The 24,538-nt window shown below is 36.1% G+C and overlaps 1 protein-coding gene across 1 annotated transcript in view; it reads left to right on the forward strand.

Moving 5' to 3' along the window:
- cdh23 (cadherin-related 23) overlaps positions 1 to 24,538 on the forward strand; it is a gene marked incomplete at its 5' end in the record, with an annotated part of 216,819 nt that overhangs the window by 91,697 nt on the left and 100,584 nt on the right. The window contains 2 exons of the mRNA XM_079440403.1: positions 11,027 to 11,139; positions 16,343 to 16,531. Of these exons, the coding sequence (XP_079296529.1) occupies positions 11,027 to 11,139; positions 16,343 to 16,531 (302 nt within the window). The remainder of the gene's footprint in view (positions 1 to 11,026; positions 11,140 to 16,342; positions 16,532 to 24,538) is intronic.

A 24,538-nucleotide genomic window follows, 5' to 3' on the forward strand; every position in this document is an offset into this window, starting at 1 on the left:
AATACTTGAAGGACTTCAGCTCTAGTAGTTTCACTCGACACATTCTTGCATACATACAAATATTTGTTTTTGGTGATCCAGTTTGTGGATGTTTGTTGTGCCTGACAAAAGGAATTTTTTATTTTTTTTAAAGAAATTAGTACTTTTATTCAGCAAAGATGCAATAAATTGATCAAAAGTGACAGTGAAGACATATATAATGTTAGAATCCTGAAATATATAGTATCCTGAAAATATTTCAACATTGATAAAAGAAGAAAAATGTATTGAGCAGCAAATCAGCATATTAGAATGATTTCTGAAGGATCATGTGACACTGAAGACTGGTTCATGATGCTAAAAATTCAGCTTTGTCATCACAGGAATAAATTTAATTTTCAATTACATTCAAATAGTAAACAGTTATTTTTAATTGTAAAAATATTTCACAATATTACCATTTCTATCAAATAAATGCAGCCCGGGAGACATAAAAAATCATATCATAATAATGAAGTGATGTTTCATATAAGTTGTTTGGCAAATTAGTTTCTAAACGGATTTAGTACATGACTCCACTCCATTGTTAAGCTTTATGTGTTTATGCATTTATATATGCATTTCCTCTTAGTAGTAAACTGTATGTCTATGCTCTGACAAAGGTCTGTATCTAAGGGTTAGAAAAATGGCTGTGTGAATTGTGTGTTTGGGTGTATTGTCGAGTCTCGTCCTACACAGGTGTGGGTGACAGGTGAGGGCGCAGTGGTCCGTATAGCCGACGGCTGTCACAGTATATTGGCAGTTTGGTCAAGCCACTGAAGCACACAAAGCAATTTAGAGCCATCATGGCTGCTTTGAACCCTCATGGATGACCAGTCGCGGAGCAGCTGTCACTCAGTACTCTCTGTCCCACTGATTGGACAGCAACCAGTGAAGGGGCGGGTCACAATGAGAACGACCTCTGTTCCACCTGCTATAGATATGCAGCTTTAGTTTGGTGGCATTTTGTGCCTGACTTTGTTCAAAATTGAATAGACCTTAGTCAGGGTAGTGCCATATTTATTTTTTTGACAGGAATGAATACGAGGGGTAGAAGTACATAACGTTCAGCTGACAAAACATCATTCTGAGAAAAGATTTTCATAGACAAAAACTCCAGTAAAGAGTTTTGAAAGTTGTGGACTGGTGAAAATGACCTTTATAAGGTGTGTGACAACCCTCAAAGCCTTGTTTTCATTTCTGTTGAATTCATGGCGATTTACCTTTTTAAGGTTTCATATGCAAAATATACACTACCAGTCAAAAGTTTTGAAACAGTAAGACTTGTAATGTTTTTTTTTTAAAGAATTCTCTATTGCTCACCAAGCCTGCATATATTCGATCCAAAATACAGACAAAGCAGTAATATTGTGAAGTATTTTTACTATTTAAAATAAATGTATTTATTTATTATTATTAAATTAATTATTAAATATTATTATTATTATCAAACCTGAATTTTCAGCATCATTACAGTCTTCAGTGTCACATGATCCTTCAGAAATCATTCTAACATGCTGATTGTTCAAGAAACATTATACACACCATTCAAAAGCTTGGAGTCGGTATAGTTTTTTTTTTGGGGGGGGGGGGGGTGAGGTTATAGAAATTAATACTTTTATTTAGCAAGGATGCTTTAAATTGATCTGTTCAAGAGTGATGACATTTATAATGTTACAAAAGTAGTTTTTTTAATAGATTTTTTAGACTGTATAATACACATTAAAATGCACGTGATTTTCATGTAAAATTAATAATGTGCTTTTTTTTCTTATTTTGAATAGGTAAAACAAAAAAATAGAAGTGCAATCTGAATATTTGAGTTTGTGTGTGTTTGTCTGTTTGCGCCTGTGCAAGAATGTCACACCTGTAGCTACACAAACGTACACAGCCACGTTTGCCAGGACTCAATTTTATCCCCTTAACAGCTTTTTTTTCTGCCCCCTCGTCTCTACACCTTTTGCCCCCAATCCTCCATAATTACCCAGAAGGCTGTGCTCCCTCCTCCGCCTGCAGTGGCCCCACCGTCACCCCATTCTCTGGCCAACAATGAACTGGCATAGGCCCAGTATGCAGTGACTACAGACAGGCCTGGCCCGGGGTTAATCTCCTGTGCCCCAGCCTCTGTCAACATGCCCACACTCTGCCCTCGTTTATTGCACAAGCGCGCTTCGCTCCGACACTATTACAGCAGACGTGTGGCAGGGAGAGAGTGCACATGAAGCTGTAAATGTCTGTGCCAGGGGAAATGGGAACTCTGGCACTAGTTAGCAGGTGTTTGTTCCAAAGGTTCCAGGAGGAAACAATGATAGGTACGTGACACTGTTCATTTGTCAAGCATTGGAGTTGCTGCGATGAATAGGAAAATGCAGGGCCCTAACATTGAGCGGGGAGGGCTGGGTTAGTCCCAGACCCCCATAAGAACAAAAACATTCCCATTCTGTTTCATTTTCAATTATTCCCCTGACATAGCATGATTGTTTTTCATTCATCCAACCTTTTATCAGTGATGTGAAATTGATTTTCTGTCTGACTATTTCTAAGCACGCTCAAGTGCGCCACACACAGTATTGTGGATCATGGGTCACTGTGAATCCTCATCTGAACATGATTGTTAATATTCTTCAGTTTCTGTAATTATCTCCATTTACCTTTGACTGCACAGTCATGTTTATAGCGATATCTTGCACACCTAGTTGTTAAGATATACAAATCCCTTAATGATGCACACAAACATGGTAAGATACTGTATTTTAGTAAGGAATTGTCATTTTTACAATTGCATGTGTACATTGACAATGTGTCCCTGTCAAAGACCAAATTTTCCGGCTTTCCGTGATTTCAATGTTATACACTATTATGCATCTTCTGAATGAGACCACAATCTTCCGAACAAAAAAACAGACGAGGAAGATGAAGAAACTGATCAAAAATGATCAAAAAAATTATCAAAAACACTGGCATGATTATAAGGCCACACAGAGTGTGTGTTTTTGTGTACCTGCGGTTGCACTTCCTACATTTTTTGTAGATTTAGAATTAAGTTATAGGTGAATCTTGATTTGTTTGTAAAAACATTCATTTTTCACACAAACTCTTGCTTAGGCACCCTTAGTGAATGAAACCCACTAGTTCCTGAATGAATCAGTGTTTGGGTATGGATCGGTTGAGTGAGTGATTCAATGACTCATTTGATATCATTTATTTTGTTTCTGGATCTATCAGTGTTATGAACTAATCAGTTCAGTAAATAATTCAATCTTAAAGACAACTACTAGCATATCAATGTTACCGGCAGAAGGAGGCACTTGACAATCCCCCACCACTGAGGTAAAAATTTGGGATGCATCAATCTGATACTCAGTATCGATATCGGCTCCGATACTGGCATTCTCTGCCAGATCGGGTATCGGTCAGACGAGACCGATCCAAATCCGATATTGTGCGTATACTATTCTGTTATTGTTCAGCCCCATAAAAGGCACAAAAACATTATAAAGGACCATAAAGTTTTTGTGCACTATATTTCAAGTGTTCTGAAGCTGTTCCATAGTTCAGTGTGAGGTACTGATGAATATTTAAGTCGATATATTCAAGTTGACATGAACTCTTCTCTCTGTGGCTGTCTGTCATCCTCCATTCAGCATTCAAACTGCGTGTCACGTTGTAGCCTTTGGTATTATAATACTTTTGCGCAATGAAAGATTATTAATAGTCTTTCTTTTTCTGTCCTATCTATCATGTGTTGCTGCCTTCTTTACCGTGTTATACATTTACAAGAAATGTCTTTTTTTTGTAGTATATATTTATAAATATATTTACTTGTTTTTCATGAATGTATTTTACAACAATAAAAAAACCTCCGCTGGTATCAGATTGGATTGGAATCGGCAGATACTCAGAATTTTCTGGATCGGATCGGATCTGAAAAAATGGTATCATTGCATCCCTAGTAAAGATAACTATTTTTAAGCATATTAATGATTGTGTACACTCAAATCTTATTTAGAACAGAAATATATCGGTCTTAGGCATAAAGCGCTAGATCATTGGCGAACACTGTATTTTGTCTTTTAAACCCACTGTTTTTATTTTGAAATCGTCCCTTTTGGGCGTATTTCTGCTAACACTGAAACCCACCCCTTGATGCAACTCCTCTCCTGCTTGCTGACAGCCTAATGAAATTATTCACGGCATGTCCACTAATTTGTTGCCTGACTGACTTGATAGATGCGACAAAGCGTGGCTACCTGCTGTGCAGGTTCGCTAACCCATAACTGTGAGCTAATTTGCGTCGCTCTGTTAGCATGGCTAAGATCAAGGCTGGCGACGCGGCTCTTGTAGTAAATCAGTCTGAAACAGAGAGATAGCAGGTGCCGTGGTAACAGAGGCTGAGGGCAGCGGAGTCTCATTCCTCAAGCTCAGACGTGCAGATGATGGACTGTGACTTTAATTGATTTTACAGCGCCTTCACAAACAGAAGGTAAACAAGTGCTGTCTGGGAGGCAGAGTGTCAGCACACAAAGGGCTGCGACTTTAGATGAGGTATATTTTGGGAAACTGCTGCTTCATAAGACATATATTCCATGACTGGAAATGTAGATCAGTTCTCAGGTGAATCTGTATTTGACATTGGATCAAGTGGAGGATTTTTTTAATCATACATTTATTGTATGTTTATCATATGACAAATTATTAACATGACATTGGGTAAATTGGACAATTGACTATACTGGTCTTTGGAATTTTGATTTGGTTTCATGCATTAAACAACATTTTTTATCCTTGCTGAAGGTGAAACCATATTTAATGTTGTATAATTTGTATTAAAAACAGAGCTAATATTGATTTAATATTGACTTAAACAAGCACTGTTTATAACTCAAGGCTAAATTGAGTTACCTTCAAAACACAGCATACACAACAACAACAACTATTATTATTATTGTTGTTGTTGCTGTTGTTTTTTCACAATTTATTATTATTATTATTATTATTATTAATATTGTTATTTCTGTTGTTTTTCACAATTTATTATTATTATTATTATTATTATTATTATTAAATCTATAATATTATTGGGGTCAGTAAGAATTTTGTAATGTTTTTAAAATAAGTCCCTTGTGCTTACCAAGGCTGCATTTATTTGCTAAAAAATACAGTAAAAACAGTATTTTTGTGAAAAATTATTACAATTTAAAATAACTGACTTTAATTTGACTTTTTTCACTTTGAAGTATTTAGGAAATATGCCGATTTGGTGGTCAAGAAACATTTCTTAACATTTCTTTATAAATGTTGAAAACAGTAGTGCTTAATTTTTGTGGAAATTATTAGAATTTTTTTTCAGGATTCTATGATGAATAGAAAATGTAAAAGAACAACATTTATTTGTAGCATTATAAATGTTTTACTGTCACTTTTGATCAGTTTAATGCATTCTTGCTGAATAAAACTATTAATTAAACAAAATAACTGACCCCAAACCTTTGAATATTGTATAATAATATTGTTTTAGAAGTATTATTATTATTACTGTCACGAATCCGGTTCGAGGTCTTTTGTCCAACTGCCACAAGAGGTCGCCTCTCCATCATATTGACTCACACCTCACATTACACTGGACTGCATTTCCCATCATCCATTGCACTGATTGCACATACACAGCTGATTGCACTAAGTACACCCAGCTGTCTCAATCACACGCTCACACATGAGACATGAACATTTTCACCTTTCACAGATCACCGAGTATTGTTCTGCGTTTAGCACTCTCCAAGTGTTAGCTGCCTTACTGAGCCATTCTGTGTTTATGTTTAGCTCCGAGTATTGTTCTGCATTTATCACTCTCCTAGTGGCAGCTGCTTTACTGAGCCATTCTGTGTTTGTTTAGTTCCAGTATTGTCTAGTGTTTATCACTCTCCTAGTGAAAGCTACATTACGGAGCCCTTCCGTGTTTTCGAAGTCTTAGTTTAGTTTATTTTGTTTATAGCCTTGTTTCCTGATTCCTGCCCGGGCATCTTGGATTAACCCTTGTCTCGCCGTTCGGACTCTGCTCATACCTCGTTTGGATTATTGCTCAGGTTATCGGACTACCCCTCTTCTCAAGCCCTGTGGATATCGTTCGCTGATCATAGACCCACGCTTGCCCTAGGATTACGCTGTGTCTTGCCTATGCCATTCTTGTTTGATGTTGTTCGACCTTGCCTGTGTAATGGTCGGGGAAGTTGTCGGGGAAGTCGTGGCCTAATGGTTAGAGAGTCGGACTCGTAATCGAAAGGTTGCGAGTTCGAGTCCCCGGCCGGCAGGAATTGTAGGTGGGGGGAGTGAATGTCCAGCGCTCTCTCCACCCTCAATACCACGACTGAGGTGCCCTTGAGCAAGGCACCGAACCCCCAACTGCTCCCCGGGCGCCGCAGCATGGCTGCCCACTGCTCCGGGTGTGTGTTCACGGTGTGTGTGTGTGTGTGTGTGTGCATTTGTTCACTACTCACTGCTGTGTGTGTGCACTTGGATGGGTTAAACGCAGAGCACCAATTTCGAGTATGGGTCACCATACTTGACAATACGTCACAACTTTTTTACTTTAAATAAAAGCCTTGCAAATGGATCCGCACTTCTCACGTCTCGTCGGCTCCATAATAATTATGTTGCTCTTGTTGAGCTGAGGTTAAAAAAAATAGTTAACAAATCATTTTTAGTTCATCTAATAGACAGTAACTGAACTCCATTAAAGGGCATAATGAAAGGGTTTCTCCAGCGCTGTAATTTAGCAGCAGCTCTCTGTCTTTGCTGTGCTTGTCTTAAGCTCTCTTAGCTGCTGGCTCTCAGCAGGATTAAAGTGAGTGAGCTATCTGCTCTCCTGCACAGCTCTACTCACTCACACTCGCCTCTTTATTCTCTCCATCAACTTCAGCTGAGCTTGATTTCTCCAACAGTGAATTCTCTCTGCTGTCACTCTGTGTGTTGATGAGATGTCAATCTCTGTGGGGGAGAGTTTTTGTTCTGTTAGGCAGAATGCAGTATCATTCTGGTCTTCTGAAGAGTCTGCTTATCTTGCGCTAATGTAGCCGCCTCTAAATCACGGGTCTTGTCTGCTGACTCTGTATACAATTACTAAATTTTTTACCTGCATTTTGTTGCCTCTAGTTGAAGGAATAGTTTATCCAAGGAAAGTTCTGTCATTATTTACTCACCCTTATGTCATTTCAGCCCCCCCCCCCCCCCACACAAAATTTGATTGTTTTGTAGTGATCATGTCTATCAAGCTCCAAACAAGACATGAATGAATGAATGAATCAATCAATCATTCAATCAATCAATCTTTTATATGACTATATTTAAAGTCTTGGTAACACTTTATTTTGGGGTCTCTTAACTAGTTGCTTATTAGCATGCATATTACTAGAATATTAGCCATTTATTAGTAGTAATTAAGCACATATTAATGCCTTATTCTACATGACCTTATTCCACATCCCTAATCCTACCCAATAATAAGACTAGAATTCATAATTTATTGATAATCTTTCCCTCTTAAATTGTATTTACATCTTTAAGATTTAAAGAATGTAGCATTTCTTATGTCATCGTTACCTACTGCTGTTAGTTTTTGCATTACAAAAAGTTATTTATTTATTTAATGAAATTTTCTCAAAACATCAAATAAAAAGAGTTTGGAACAGTCTTATATTAGTATCATTGACATAATAGTATAGTTTTTGTTACTATTTTGAATTAGATTTTACTTTTATACTTTTCATTAAAATGTTAGTTAAATTTGTAGTAATTATGTTGTGTTTTGTCATTTTTAATAGTTAATAGATCAGAGGTTTCATAGTTAAATCCTATTTTTCTTCTTTTAATTTATTTTTTAAATACATAAAGCTGTATAATTTAATACATTTTAGTTTTACTTTATTTTAGTTATTTTATTTTAAATAAAAAATATTAACAAAAACAACTGTTTAAAAAAAATATATTTTATTTTATTAATATTTTATTATTGCAATAATTTTACCACAATAATAATATTTAATATTTCTTTTAATAATTAAATTAAATGTTTTTTTAATGGTTTTATTTAACGATAAAAATCCTGATTTGGAATGATTCTATATATATATATATATATATATATATATATATATATATATATATATATGTATATATGTATATATGTATATATGTATATATGTATATATGTATATATATATATATATATATATATATATATATGATACATTTAGGATAAATTTAATTTCCTTAAATTTTAATTTCATGCAAGTTTTAGAAATTTCACTGAATACATAATGAGAATATATTTCAAATCCATAAAATCTCTCTTCATGCTAAGATTATAATTACTGTCACCTCACCTTAAGAAATATATTTGCATTACCAGATAAGGATGATTATCATTTCAAATCAGCGCACTCTTCAGCGGTCTTACTCCAGTGAACAGCCAAACATGCTAATTTGAAAGAATCCATCAGGTCAGTGTGGCTCTCAGCTGCACGTTTGATTTCACACTGGGCAATTGGGAAAGTGAATTAAAGTGTGTGTTCTAATTGGCCGCCGATGCCCAGAGGAGGCAATATATTCACGCTAGTACGCGCATGCATACATTTAGTTCAAGCTCTCTCAATCAATCTGGGTACTCCCATTGTTTGATTTCCATTACGGAGATGGTTCAGATTGCTATTTGAATGTATAAATCACAGCTATCTCTGCAGGGCACCCTCTGAGTCGCTCATGCATACCCAACCAGCTCTGTCTCAATACACTGCCAGTGCTGCAGCGGTGAGGCTGTGTCCAGTTTAGCATTACAATACTGAACACCTGAGAGGAGAAGAATGAGGAAGAATAAAAGTTTGAGTACCTGGGAAGAAGGAGGTGAAGAAACCTAATGATGGGGTGGAATGGAGCGATGGGGAGCTGGAGGAATGTAAGAGTTGAGTTTTGGAGGACAGGACTATGCAGTATTTAGAATTGAAGATCTATCTATCTATCTATCTATCTATCTATCTATCTATCTATCTATCTGTCTGTCTGTCTGTCTGTCTGTCTGTTATTAATTACAGCTGTATGATTTTTCCAAATGAAACTTGCATTCTACTTTCTTACACTGAATTCCAGTTGCAGTTCTGCATCCTGTTTGGGACTTCAAATTCTAATTTAATTTTAATTTAAATGCAGAGCTTGGAAATTAAAAGGCTTTTCAGTTGAATTCAGTTCTGAATGGCAAACAACTATGATGGAGGAGTGGGGAGGTGAAGACAGGGAGCAGAATGGAGGTGGAGGAACTAAGTTGGATGGTTTTACATGGGAATGGGGATGTGGAGGAATGTAGGAGTGAGTATGTAGCGAACGGAGCGATGGGGGGCTGATGATCTTTAGTAGTACATGATTGTACGTGATGAGAGCTGTACACAGGTGAGATCTATCATAAAGAACAAAAGAAGACTGTTAGAGGAGACGACAGATTGTGTGTCACTCTGTGAGCCATCTGCATCTGCTGGACTTAATTAGTGTGCAGTGAATATACACTGCAGCTGTGAGAGGTGGACAGAGAGATGTGAAAATATAATGAAAATAATTACTGAAATATCATATAATTAAGAAAAGTGAGGTGTTAATGAGATGAACGGTTTGTCGAGGGAGTATGAAATGTTTTGAGTGGAAGATGAATTAGAAAAGAATGGTGGATTGGATGGCGAGCCGGTCTAGAGATCTGTTATAGCCCTAAAGTTTGGGCCACTGCTGCCAAGCACTGAACTAATTACCCAAAACCAGCATGATATCTCAGGAGTAACGGATTAATTAACAGGGCCACTGTTCCCATAGTCGGAAGATATTATTTTCCTCTATCCCGGACCAGGGAGAGGTCTAGTCCCAAACCACAAGCCTGCTCTCTGTCAGACAGTACAGAAGACGAAGGATTTCTGTTTCTTACTCTTTGTCTGTGTCTGGTGTTTAAACAAGTATTTTGTTGAGCTAAGCGTTGAAGTATGATTTAGTATAATTAGAGGAGCTAGTATAATTAGAAGAGTCTTTATGACCATAATGTTTCAGTTATATTCATTGTGTTGGAGCTTGTAGAAAAATTTTCTCCCAAAATCCAGTAGTTGTGAGCAGTATGAGTGATATGAGTTGGAGTAATATAAATACACAAACAGTCATTCCTCTTATTTTGCAAATGCATGTTATAAATCATTATTCTGAACAATTCATCATCCATGTGTTTCATTGTATTTTTTGTATATATGAATTGTTTGACCTCATAATGTTCAATTAAAATGTCATAACTTCTCTATGCCTCTGGTGGCATATTCCTGACTTACATTAAATAACCAGGGTTGTGTGTGTTATTCAGAAATTAAGAATGCCTTCAAATGACAATTTAGATCATGAGCAAAAGTGTGCATGATTGCGCTACAAATAGGAATGCAATGAAGTAGAATTAGATAGAAATGAATAATGTTTAAAAAGTTTCATGCAACAAATTCTCTAAAAAAGCAAACCCTATGAAGGTTTAAAAGCCTTACAGACTGATATATAGATCTACAATAATTATATTAGAATCCTGCCCTCTGCAAATTTGTAAAATTTTTGGCATAAACTGTCATGCCATTCAGCCCTAATTTCTAGGATAGGAATGATCAGATGAATTCTTTGAAATCCTTAGCTGACAATAGGGACGTTCCCCTTGGAGCGGAGGTTAAGTGCCCTGCTCTAGGGCAGAATGGTGATTAGGGAACTCAACGACCCTCCGCTTCACCGACGCCTCTGAGGATATTGACCTACAACCTTTGAGTTTGGGCTCAGATATTTAACCACTTTACAATCAGGACCATCCGATTATTCAAATATGTAAATGCTAAAAAGTCAAAGTGTAATGAGGGTACAGACTCTTCGGTTTAATGCGGCAGTATTCATTGCAAACATGAAACATCTTTCGACCCGATTGTCACAAAATTCAGCTTCCTTTTATTATTCTGTTCATCAGGTAACACCAACAGCATGTTTGCTCTCGACTACATCAGCGGATCCCTGACAGTGAGCGGACAGCTGGACCGGGAAAACCCCTTGTACTCATCCGGATTCACCATCACAGTAAAGGTGAGACTCAAACCTAGATGTGGTTCTCATGAGGATTCAATAAAAAGTGCTAGCTGTTCTTTAACAGAAGATTACTGTATTTGGAAAAGAGTTTTTGGTAAAGTAAATAACACAGTTTTTCGTTAATATATCATTTGGACAAATTCTTTTAAGTGCTTCCTCAATTGTACCGAAAGAGCTGTTCATAGATTTGTTGAGAAACTCAAATCGTTTTGTGGAATTGGAATCAGAATAGTGAAGTTCCTTAAGCTCTTAAAACCTTTTATCATAAGTCTTTCAACCCTGCGTGAGATTCAAATCCACTAATGCATTATTAAAATCTATTCTGTAATGTTTCAAGGTCAAGATTGATTTGGAATGAGGAATGAAATCACATATAAGCAGATTTGTTCTGTTTCCAGAAATTCTCATGTAGTAGCTCTGGTTAGTCTCTCGCCCCCTGCGCTGAACTCATTGGGATCTCTGCCAAATGCTGTATTGATTCTACAGTAAATGTTTGCGGAGTGTGACTGTAATTTATTGAGCCATTTACCCACATTGAGCATATCAGGATCAGTGTGTGAAAAGGTCTCACTGACCCTGGAGCTTTCAATACATTTTTAACTCTTTTGCATAGCTATTACAAACGTGCAAAACACTTCTAATTACACTCAACTGGACTGGATTGTTCAGGCTTACTGTGCATGTAAAATGATTTTTCAAAGTTGTAAACTAAGCAAAGATAATTTGGAGTACATTTTACAAGAAAATACTATTATATGCATTATACTTCAAATTTTTATATTTACTTAACCACTGATTCCTTCACAGGTCACAAATCAATTAAAATAAGTATTTTTGTGACATAGATCATATCAGCTCTTTTTACAGACGTTGATGTTCTTGTTTCCTTTGAAGCTCAAGATGTACTCTTTTTTTTTTTTTTTACGGCACAAATATATTAAATCTATTATGCCCTGCTTCTGTTGGAATGAGTGACCATGTGACAGACGCTGTATGTGTGTGTGTGTGTGTGTGTGTGATGTCATCGTTATCTCTGTGCCCCGCTGACAGTTCCAGGGCCAAACATTGGATGAGTGTGTGTGTGTTTTAATGTCCCTCTAGACCTCTGCCAGGGAAACCCTTTGTTCCTGTCTCTCCATTTCTGAGAGCTCAGTTTAAGAGAGGCCTTTAGGCTCCTGAAATAGTCGCACACACACACACACACACACCTCTGCCTCATCTTCATGGTGCATGATAATGGAGATGAGAAAGAGGGAGATGGAGAAAAAGAGCAAAAGAGTAGAAACAGAAAGAAGAGCACACAGATTTTAGTTTAGAGCAACTTTTAAAATAATTCCAGTAAAACACCACTTGTATGATACTGAAAATCTGAATTGACTGTTATTAATATGGTACATACTTTGTGTAACCATTCAAATGTTTGGGGATGTATCATAGTCTCCACAAACAAATATTAAGCAGCACAACCGTTTTCAACATTGATATTAAGAAGAAATATTTCTTCAGCAGCAAATCAGCATATTAGTGTCACGGTGCACACACGAGGAGGAACACAGGAACACTCAGACAAGGATATAACTTCAAATAATAGTCTTTACTGATGACATCAAGGCAGGGCAAGATACAGACAGGAACACCGGGGAGTAACGAGTAGACCAGACAAAATCTAACTCAACAGACAGGACTATAAATACACAGGTAAATCATAGATAATGAGACGAACACGGCTGGACAAAAATTAACTAATTACATTTAACAAGGACAGGAAACAAACCAAATATGGGCACATGAGGCAGGAACACACGACACACACGACAGAGGACTGACAATTAGAGTGATTTCTGAAGGATATTGTGACCCTGAAGACTGAAGTAATGATGCTGAAAATTCACTTTTGCCACCACACGAATAAATTAAATTTGAAAATTACTTTAATAAAAAGTAATTCTAATAATATTTCACAATATTACTGATGTATCTGTATTTTCCACAAAACAAATGCATGGTGAGCATATCTTCTTTAAAAATTATTTAAAAAAAAAACTTATCAACCCCTAATTTTTTGAATAGTATTGTATATATACGATGACAAAAGTTTGTGAACCCATTAGAATTGGTTGGTTTTCTTATTGATCAAAAACCGCTTGTGTGTTGTTAGCTTAAGCACATTATCTTTGTTGATACTTGCGATACTTGACAATTTATGACTAATTAATGCAGAAAACCAACCAATTCCAAAGGTTTCACTTACTTTTTCTCAACACTATTTATATTGCACTAATGTGCAGTAACAGGTGTGTGTCAATATGAAAATACTGTTTACCAACAAACGTTTGGTCGTGACATGTCTGGGATCTTCAGACACCCCAGAAAAGAGCTGTTTTAGGTTAGCATTTTATTCAAATTGAGCTGAAAATGTCCAGGAACTGCTCCGTGTGGAATTCTGTTTTCAAAAGATTGGTGGCGATTTGAGTCTCTGTAGATTTCTGTCATTATTTCTCTGGGCTGGGATTTGACACACACTTGTCATCATTATCGCCTCTGCTCTGATACGAACCCATTGAACTGCTGCTGGTGTCTGTAGATTTGCACAAGTCGCCAATGCTTTCTTTTAACTTCCAAAGCACAACCGCAGTGACAAATAAATGACCATATAACACTATCAGCGTTTTAACAGGAGCCAGTCTTACCAGCACATGAAAGTATATAAAAATATTTTTTGAAAGTATATATAAATTTTTATATATACTTTTATATATTTTGAAAGTATATATAAATCTTTTTTGATATTTTGTGCAATCAAAACTTGTGTGATAATTCTACATCAAAATCAAAATTTTACAAGGAATTCAAAGTGACTCATGCAGTCAAATATCAGAAACAAACTGTTCTATTTTATAAGAAGTTTTGGTCACTGTTACGTTTAAATGTTCTCTTATTATTATTACCTCTTTCTCTGCCCGTAATATTATATAAATTCCCATCCGGACAGTTTCGTAAATGTGTTTTGGATTCTTCTGCTCTATTTGCAGTCATAAACTGCACAGCTGTAGTCCTCTAAATTGAAATAAATGATTGCCACAAAGCGAAACTCAAAACAAAGCAAACGCAAGAAAAACCTCCCAAAATATTCATAAGTTATAGATTTTCATTATCTGTTTCTCTCTCCTGAGCCTCTGCTCCTATGTATGTATTTTTCTTTTACCATTTTATCTTCTTACTCGCTCTCTCCGTCTCCCTCTCTCTTATTGGTGGCATTATTGATTTTGAGTGAAAAGTAATAAAACTAATTTCTCAACTTCACAGCGCTTGGATAGGCTAGAGTACATTGGGCTGGAGGTCAGTGCATTTATTATATGGAGGGATAGAGAAGAGATGTGCAAGGGGGGGTGTTAAACGACACAATTCGTGATTAACCTGGACCCGCAGCGTCGCCGCACCTCCATCCTCCATTCACCCTGGATCCCTCTGTAACAAAACACCATTATTCCTTTTGATTTCTCTGTGAGTCCTGCTCCATTGCTCAAAAAGAGGAGGAGAGAGAACAAGAGGGCGGGAAGAAAGAAAGTGATTGTAAGCAATTGTTTCCTGTCGATAAGACTTGCTCATCCTAAATCTTATTGGCTGTGTCTGTCTTCCCGCGCTGGCCCCCGTGTGCCCCCACTTACGGCAGACCTGTGGGATTTCTCCCAGAATCCTCCCCTCTGATTTAATAAAGAGGCAGAGCCGAACAAATCGAGGAGATTGAAGACTAAACGTTAATGCTGCTTACTGCCAGATTCCCTCTATTATCACATCCGTTCCTCTCTGGTTTGGTATCTCGTACTGTCTCTCTCTGTCACTCGTATATCTCCTTTCTTTCTTTTGCTTCTCCTTTTTCTTTTCTAGAGCTCCTTTTAACATTTGCCTCACAGTAGAGAGATGGATGATGGTGTCGTTTGTTTGGGGGAGCATTTTTTTCTTTTTGCATGTACATTTAAAAATATATATTTTTTGAAGCAAAACAAATATGGAGTATGTTTTACTTTTAAAATAATTTCAGTTTATCTACTTCAAAATGTCATTTTTAATTAAATGTGTTGCTGTTGTTCATATTTGCCTTGCCTTGCCTAGACCATTCCGAAGATTTCTGCAGAATATTGCATCTGCTTCCTGTAGGTTCGTTATTAGATATTTTGATTTTAAATTATTTAGTTATGAATTTCAGATTACACTTATTTTTATTTTATCACAATTTTTTAATTTTATAAATTATATTTTTTCTGTGACAAAAAGTGTCCGTGTTTCATTAAATGATGATAGGTAAATTATTTAAATAATTAAGTTGGATGTGTAAAAGTGTTTTGATGGCTATTAATCAGTTAAGAAATGTATTAGTTATTAGAGAATTAAAAAACCATAGTAGTCATAATAAAATGATTTAATTATATTGTATAGCATAAATAGTGTTGAACAAATGACATTTTGGGAAAAATGCATTGCACTGTTGAAAGTTCTTATTGAAAGTATATACAAATGAACAGAGAGGATCCAGAGAGCATGTTGTTCATAAATGAAAATCTGGATTATATGTGACCCTGTATAGGGCTGAGATTGAGATTTATACATTTTCTGAAATAAATAAGCTTTCCACTTATGTATGGTTTGTTGGGATAGGACAATATTTGGCCGAGATACAACTATTTGAAAATCTGGAATCTGAGGGTGCGAAAAAATATAAATATTGAGAAAATAGCCTTTAAATTTGTCCAAATAAAGTCCTTAGCAATGCATATTACTAATCAAAAATGAAGTTATATTTACGGTAGGAAATTTACAAAATATCTCCATGGAACATGATCTTTACTTAATATCCTAATGATTTTTGGCATAAAAGAAAAATCGATAATTGTGACCCATACAATGTATTTTTGGCTATTGCTACAAATATACCCCTGCGATCTAAGACTGGTTTTGTGGTCCAGGGTCACATATGTCCTGTAATCATATAATCACTATTGAAACTACTGAAAATCTTCAATAGTTCTTGCTCATTGTGCATTATAACTTTTCTTTGTTTTGAAATTGTTTAAAATCCTAAAATATTGGCTGATTCCCCAGATTCCCCTTCCAAATTTTCCTTGCAGTCTCGTTTGGACCCTGCTGTATGCACAGTATTGAGATTGCAGGCATCAACCGCTCTCTTTGTATCTCTCTGTAGGCCACAGAGCTGAATGACAACCGCACACCTTCGTCTGCCACCGTCACGACCACCTTCACCATCCTGCTGATTGATAAAAATGACAATCCGCCCAGGTTTAACAGCTCTGAGTATCGTGTCCTGATCCCAGAGCTGGCACAGGTCGGCTTCGCTCTGCCTCTCTACATACAGGTCGAAGACAAAGACGAGGTGAGACATGCACACATACAAACAGTGAGGTTTTAAAAGAGAATATTTTTCCCTCACATGATTTCTCTGACTCATATAAATTATTCAGACGGGCAAGTATGCTTATAGCCTGATTTTTCTTCATGAGTAAAGCTGTTTGTGGTTTCCATGAACATGACATTTTCTCCAGCATAGGCTCTTCTGACGCCAGGAAGCTCTGACCGCTCTCACTGCTCTCCTTCATGGCAGTAGCTCCAGAAGGAGCTGGAATCAGTCAGGCGTCACGCTTTCTCACTTGCTCACTTTCTATCACTCAAGCTTCAAACTAGTCACTCTTCTGAATCCTGGCTGTAAAGTGCTCAAGTCAGCAGCAACATGCTCGCATAACTCCATGCTAATTCTTCCCGATCTGTAAGCAGTTTTTGACACTGCCATCCACACGTTTTGCTGGCAGAGATGGGCATTTCAGAGTCAGCACTTCGCTATTTGTCATATGTGAATTACAGGTCCAGGTCAGTTGGATTGACTGGCTTCCTTCACCACTGGATTTTCCTAGGGCTAGGAAATTGTCAAAATGAGTTTGCTGGCGATAAATGTGTTGTTTTTGCTTCAGTAGTGCAGAAACAAGGCAATGATTTGTGGGTCAATTACATCATGCTTAGGTCAACTAACATACAGTTAGATGAATGATGTGCATGATTTATTTATTTTGTATTAAAATTAATTGTAAATATTTTGGGAGAACATAAAGTCAAAAATGTCCTGATAATGAAGAAAAAAAGCCTTATTATTTGAATTAATTCTGGCATGATCTCAGTTATTTAAATTACTATTATTATTATTATTTTATTTAAAAAATTAGCTCAGACACATACAGTACCAGTGATTTGTGGGTCAGGTACATGATGATTGTGTCAAAAAATATATTAAAATTCAGGTATAGCCACTTAAATAGACCTTCTTATGATGTGCATCTTATATTTTTGTATTGAAATTAATTTTGATATATTTGGGGGTCGTAAAGTCAAACATCAGTTATACAACTACACTGATACAATGAAGAAAATAAATCATTATTATAATGAATTCAGTTAAAGAATGAAAACTATATGAAGGCATTACGTTTAAGTTATTTTATTACTATTATTATTTTATTTAAAAATTAATGTATTATGTTTTTGTTGATAATAATAATTTACTTTTTTACATATTTAATATGCTTGGTAAACACAATTTTAAAATGTCAACTAATTGTTGCAGTCAAGCTGGTTTGTCAAAATCTGTTGTACAACAAAATTTAGCAGCATTTTTAACAGTTTTGAAGTGGTTGATTTGTGGGGAAGTATAAAAGCTGAGTTATGAGGCAGAAATATTTACTTGGGCCGTTTATCCAGTGGAAAGCTATATAAATGTTATGGCTTGTGAATAGCAAAGGTCTGTAGGGAACGCTTGTCAAGGTCTGTGTTTGAGTGATAAAATGCACATTTAAGTTTGTTTTTTTTTGCTTTCTTGAGCATCATTTATTGTGTTTGACAACTTTTGAAACCATTCTTGTGCAAATAGTGTAATACATTTTTATAGCTTTTATACTGGAAAATAAATTCTGATTTGGATGAAACGCATTCAAATCCGCTATAAAATGTAGCTTACAAACCCAACTTATGAACAAACACATTCTGACAGATGCCCATTGTTTCTTGCATGGCGTCAAACACAGACAGGGACCCTATTTAGATTAGAGCAGGGTTTAATTTGCTTTTGAGTAGGTGAGATACAGCAGCAAATTATCGCTAACCAGCAGAATCAGTCAGAGATAAGAGCAGCACAAGTCTTAAAATTGATTCCTGCTTCAAATTATTGGAACAGATAGTGACAGATAAATAAAGAGTGAGAAAGAGTGGCAAACTAGCAGTTTACTTACTGTATACTGCATACTTTTTTTTGTAAAGTAAGACATAAAGTAACATTGAAAAAAGTTTCTTATGCTTACCAAGGCTGCATTAATTTGATCAAAATACAGTAAAACGAGTAATAATCAATTGTCATAAATGTACGGAAGTTCTAAGCGGCCATGCATTATTATAATTTTTCTGTCTTGTTTTCTCGTGATCACGACTTAATTGTCTCGTGATCACGACATAACGAGTTCTTTTGTTGTTATCACGACTTAATTTTCTCGTGATCACGATATAACGAGTTATTTTGTCGTTATCACGACTTAATCTTCTCGTGATTTCGACATAACGAAAGTTGTTGATCTCAACGTAAAAACCGTTTTCTCACGATGTAATTGTAGCTATCGTGAGAAAATCAGGGTCGCTATATTGTCTTCGACGATAAAGTTGCAGACCCGACAGCCTCCTTCTCAAGTGTCGAACACTTATGTGTAAGTCGTCAATCACTGACAGACACAGAGCTATTTCAGTTTGAGTGAGTCCCTGATCAAAATAAAAGCGAATACGATCATCCATGATGCTGCGATGATGCTGCTTCTATAGCATTTTCTCATGCCGAATACACAGAGAAAATTAAGTCGTGATAACGACAAAACAACTTTCGTTATGTCGAGATCACGAGAAAATTAAGTCGTGATCACGAGAAAACAACTTCCGTTATGTCGAGATCATGAGAAAATTAAGTTGTGATAACGACAAAACAACTTTCGTTATGTCGAGATCATGAGAAAATTAAGTCGTGATAACGACAAAACAACTTTCGTTATGTCGAGATCATGAGAAAATTAAGTCGTGATAACGACAAAACAACTTCCGTTATGTCGAGATCATGAGAAAATTAAGTCGTGATAACGACAAAACAACTTTCGTTATGTCGAGATCATGAGAAAATTAAGTCGTGATAACGACAAAACAACTTCTGTTATGTCGAGATCATGAGAAAATTAAGTCGTGATAACGACAAAACAACTTTCGTTATGTCGAGATCATGAGAAAATTAAGTCGTGATAACGACAAAACAACTTCCGTTATGTCGAGATCATGAGAAAATTAAGTCGTGATAACGACAAAACAACTTTCGTTATGTCGAGATCACGAGAAAACAAGACAGAAAAATTATAATAATGCATGGCCGCTTAGAACTTCCGTATAAATGTATTCAATGCATGCAGAAAATTTGTGTACTGTTTACAGTTTACAGTACATACATTATACTGCAGAAATAATAATAGTATATTAGTATTCTCTTCTGAACATAACCAGGTGATTTTTAAACAGAAAGTGTGTGACAATAACCTCTAGTCAGTAACTCAATCATTTTACTATCCTGTCAGTTTTGATTGGCAAATCAAAATTATATTAGTCTCCAATTACTTAACGCCTTCTCTCCGGTCTAAGTCCTTTTACCCTTCAGTCTTTGAGGGCAGCTGCAGCTACATATTAGAGGCATTTTCAGCTCTCTCAGCACAAGACTTTCTGAACACACAGGCGAGTAGAGAGAGAGAGATATTGGCTCTTAAGCACAGCTAGGCTCGACTCTGATCCTAATGCAAGATGAACAATATCTTGTGATATAAAAATATCTCAGTATTTCTTTTTTATTATTTATTTATGTATTATTATTATTATATTTTATTCATTGACCTTATAGTTAAATGTTGTATTTACCTTATAGTAAGATTTCTTACCGTGTTTCTAAACTTTCTATGTGTGGTTCATCTTCAAACTTTCCTGCTGATGTGTGTGTGACAGGCAGCTTTTATCTTCTCTGTAGTGGTTCAGGCAAATGGACGGGCAATTACGCTTATGGCCAGTGAGTGTTGACATCCCTGCATATTGGATGGCTCTTTAAATAGCCCCCATCAGCTACAATAGCTCTCCAAGCGCTCCAAACAAAAACAAGGGGTTATTTTAACCGCCGATGTAATTCCGTCATCGATCTCGAGCGTCGTCCTCTGTGTCGCCTGTGTTCCGAGGCTTTTAAGAGCACAAACGTGGCGAGAGGTTTCTTCGCTCCTGGGATCTTGACAGTTAGTGGTTTTGATTATGGATAGAGACGTGTGCTGGTTGGTTTGCCTTTACTGTGTGTTGACATCCCGCTAGAATCTGACAGGTGGATCTTTATAGTACACTGTGTTGGGCGACAAACAGCTGGGTTTGTGTGTGGTCAGAACAGAACAGGTTTACATTTGGATTTGCTGTAATCAGTGTGCACATTATACAGCAGCATTCAAGGAGTTGAGCTGTTGTAAAAGAATTTGGGCTTTTTAAAGGAAAATGTAATGTCTGCTAAATTATTACATTTAAATATAAAGGTAGTTTTCAGGACATAACAAGTCAAGGTTTGTCTCATGCAATACTAGCTATAGTTTGGCACCACTACACTCTCAGAAAAAAGGGTACAAAAGCTATTACTGGTATCTTGGCCGTAGCCAGGGTTTGAAAATTAGTGAGGTCTGGGGTGGGGTTAAAAATTGTGCTATAATGACCCCTACAAATACAACTCAATATAAACACTAACACTTTAAAGAGACAGAGATGTAGATGTTTGTGAAAAATGTTTTGTCTGTTTTCAAAGGGATGAACACTGTTGAATTAATTATGTTATGTTAATATTTTACTATATATTAGGGGTGGATATGAGTTGTTTATTAATCTTGCAATAATGCATAGTACTGTTATAGTTTTCATTAATAGTCATTGCTATATAGATGATAATTTTGTCTAGTGGTCTTATGAATATTTTTAGCATGATTTGCTAAAATTTAACTACTATACTGAATGACATAGCATACACTTCTTCATAGGGTTTTCATTCTGTAACCTACTTGTTCTGCAGATTTGTGTACTAGTGTTAAATGCTACTGTTTTATGGCAGCCTTGGTAACATTTCTTAGAGATATCATGATATCTTAATATCATGATTTTTTTTGTGTTTCCCTTACCGAATTTGCTGTCCTGTCAGCAATAACCTGTCCATGGGCTTTTTTGACTACTGTAAGTTTAAGTGCTGGCGATGGAGGGTTGCCAGATATGCTATAAAACCGAAAGAAAAGAAAATACAAATAAACCAAACTGATTTAAAATCTTTTGCTTATAAAGATATTGCAGACCCTAAACTGCAACTTCCCAACTGATTAACTTTCAAGTGTCAAATTAAGTGGAAAATACAAGTTTAAGAATGCTTATAATAACTCACTCACAACTCTCTCAAGCCTCGTTCACTCCGCCAGTGTCTCGAAGCGATCATTTTCATACCATGAACGCTAAACATTCTTGTCTAAACTGAATTATACATGCAGACACTCATATGAGAAGTTTAAACCGCAAATTATCAAATCGTTCAGAGAACAAATTTTCTCTGAATCAAGGTCCGAACCTCGGTGACCTCATGGTTACGTGCCTGACTTGTATGGTACCTTCTTATACTTTTGTACCTTATTTATCCCTAAAGGGGGCATTTTTGCACCTTGAAAGTACACATTTGAACCAAAAGCGTAGATATTAGTACCTAAATGGTACCTTTTGAAAAGGTATCGCCCCAGTGACAGCTTTTGTACTTTTTTCCTGAGAGTGTAGAGTAGTTGTTATTGCATTTGTATGTTTTTTTTTGTCAGTTTTAAGGGTTTTCTAGTTGCTGGGCAGTTGCTGCGGTGTTTTTTGGTGGTTGCTAGCATGGAAAATTTGATGAGAAATTAATCTCATCATGTCCTCTGTGTTTTCAATGTTTTGAAAGTGCCACAGAGTCATATTGTTTACTTCTGTTGCCGGAATGAACCAATGAATCATTTGCTTGTAGTTGCCTGTGTATATTAAGCCAAGATAGGAGATAGCGTTTTAACAGAAAAAATTACACACATCACCTTAAAAGCTATAAAAGCACTCCAATAGTCCATTACAGCATTTCAGGCAGCGTATTTTCAAACGAATGATCGTTCAGAGATAATGAGGTGTTATGTCAGCAACTGCAGTCTGCGTCTCTTCATTAGCATTAAGGTTAATGTAGATCAGAATGAAACTCAGGATTAATGGTTGTGACAATCCACACGACAATCAGCCGGCAGCTAGCTAGTTAGTTTGCACAACAACAAACTTTAACTCTTAAGAAGAATAGTGTTTGTTGGCTCACCTTTGCATTTGTAGCTTTGTGTTTACAATCGTTTGCAGATCATAAAACAAGAAGAATATCTGAACAAATGAATCTCTTGATTATGCTTGTATGTAAGAGTTCGATTGACACAAACTCTATCTCTCTCTCCTCATCTGTAGAGTGGCCGTTCATTCAGTCGGATTTCCTTCAGCAAGGCCTCCGGCTCCTCATTCCCCTCCTCAATTACAGCGTCCGGCCCAAGGAGCGGAGTGATGGAGGGATTTTCATAACTGAGAGATATAAAAGAAGTGAATATCTCAGATTAACCTGGAGTGCTGCTCTCTTTAGCGAGGGCTGGTCTTCGGTTATCATCCTTTATTTCACGCGCTCAATCTCTTTCTATTATTTTCTTGTTCGTTTTGTGTTTGTTTTGCTCTGTAAGGAAACACCTCGGGTTAAATGTTTATTGAACTCTGAAACTATTTTCTCTGTCCGGATCAATTCACCACGTTACGGTCACAAACGGCTTCGCCTGCAAATGGAATCTTGCGGGGATGTGTGAGTGTGTGTGTGTGCGCGCATTAGCAGTGTTCTTCATTAAGCATAGTGCTTTTATCTGTATATAAAAATATAAGCACTGAACTGTAGGCTAGTTGTCACGCAGGGAAGTTGTTTTTGAATGAAGTGATTTTTGAGTCAATTTATCGCACAAGTCTTCTTTTGTATAACAGTGTTATACAATTATTTTTTTAAATTTGTCCTCTAAATTCCTGTATCATCATATTTTTGCGATTGCTCTTGAATTAAAATATATTTTAGTATTAAGTGAAGTGAAGTGACGTGGCCAAGTATGGTGACCCATACTCGGAATTTGTGCTCTGCATTTAACCCATCAAGGTGCACACACACACACACACACACACCGTGAACACACACCCGGAGCAGTGGGCAGCCAATGCTGCGGCGCCTAGGGAGCAGTTTTCACGATACAAATCGTTGCAAAGCAGTTTTACAGAAAATTTTAAGTTTTATATGTTGTTCCAGGGTTAGCATCATCTGAGGACTTCGGGGGTGTTGGCATCATCTCTTCTCAGGTATTAATATTTTGTATTAGCTGTTTATTTTTATATTATTACGTTTATTTTGTATGGTTTAATTTCGTTTAAGCTTTAGTAGTATGATTACGTTTTTATTATACGGGTATGTTTTTTATATTTCTATTTAGCTTAAATTTTTTAATTTCACTTTAAGTAATTTTAGTATTTAAACTTATTTTTGGCTTATCTTTAACTTATTATTTAACTTTTTAAAATTTATTTAATTTTTTTTTTTTTTTTTACGTTTTTCATCTAATATTTGGATTTTATTTTATTAATCTTATTTCAGTTAACTTAGTAAGTTACCAATTTTAGAAATGCATATGTAGTGCCCCCCGCCCCCAAATTGTGTTAATATTCAAATTTAGGCAAGACAAGGCAAGTTTATTTATATAGCACATTTCATACACAATGGTAATTCAAAGTGCTTTACATAAAAGGAAGTAAAATAATCATTTAAAAAAAATCACAACAATAAAAGCAGAAATAAATTGATTTAAATTGAATTTAGAACAGTTAGAAATAAAAAAGATTATACATAAAATACAGTGCGGTCAGTTTGGAAGGAGCACAGTGCTCATTCAACAAATGCACAGCTAAACAGATGAGTTTTGAGTCTGGATTTAAATGTGGCTAATGTTTTAGAAACATCTGATCTCTTCTGGAAGCTGGTTCCAACTGCGGGCGGCATAATAGCTAAAAGCGGACTCCCCTTGTTTTGTGTGAACCCTTGGTATTTCTAACTGACTCGATCCTAATGATCTGAGTGATCAGTTAGGTTTATATTCAGTGAGCATATCTGCAATGTATTTAGGTCCTAGGCCATTGAGTGATTTATAAACGAGTAAAGGTACTTTAAAATCAATTCTAAATGTAACTGGAAGCC

This window comes from Barbus barbus (assembly GCF_936440315.1).
Source record: "Barbus barbus genome assembly, chromosome: 18".
In the NCBI taxonomy this organism is placed as follows: Eukaryota; Metazoa; Chordata; class Actinopteri; order Cypriniformes; family Cyprinidae; genus Barbus; species Barbus barbus.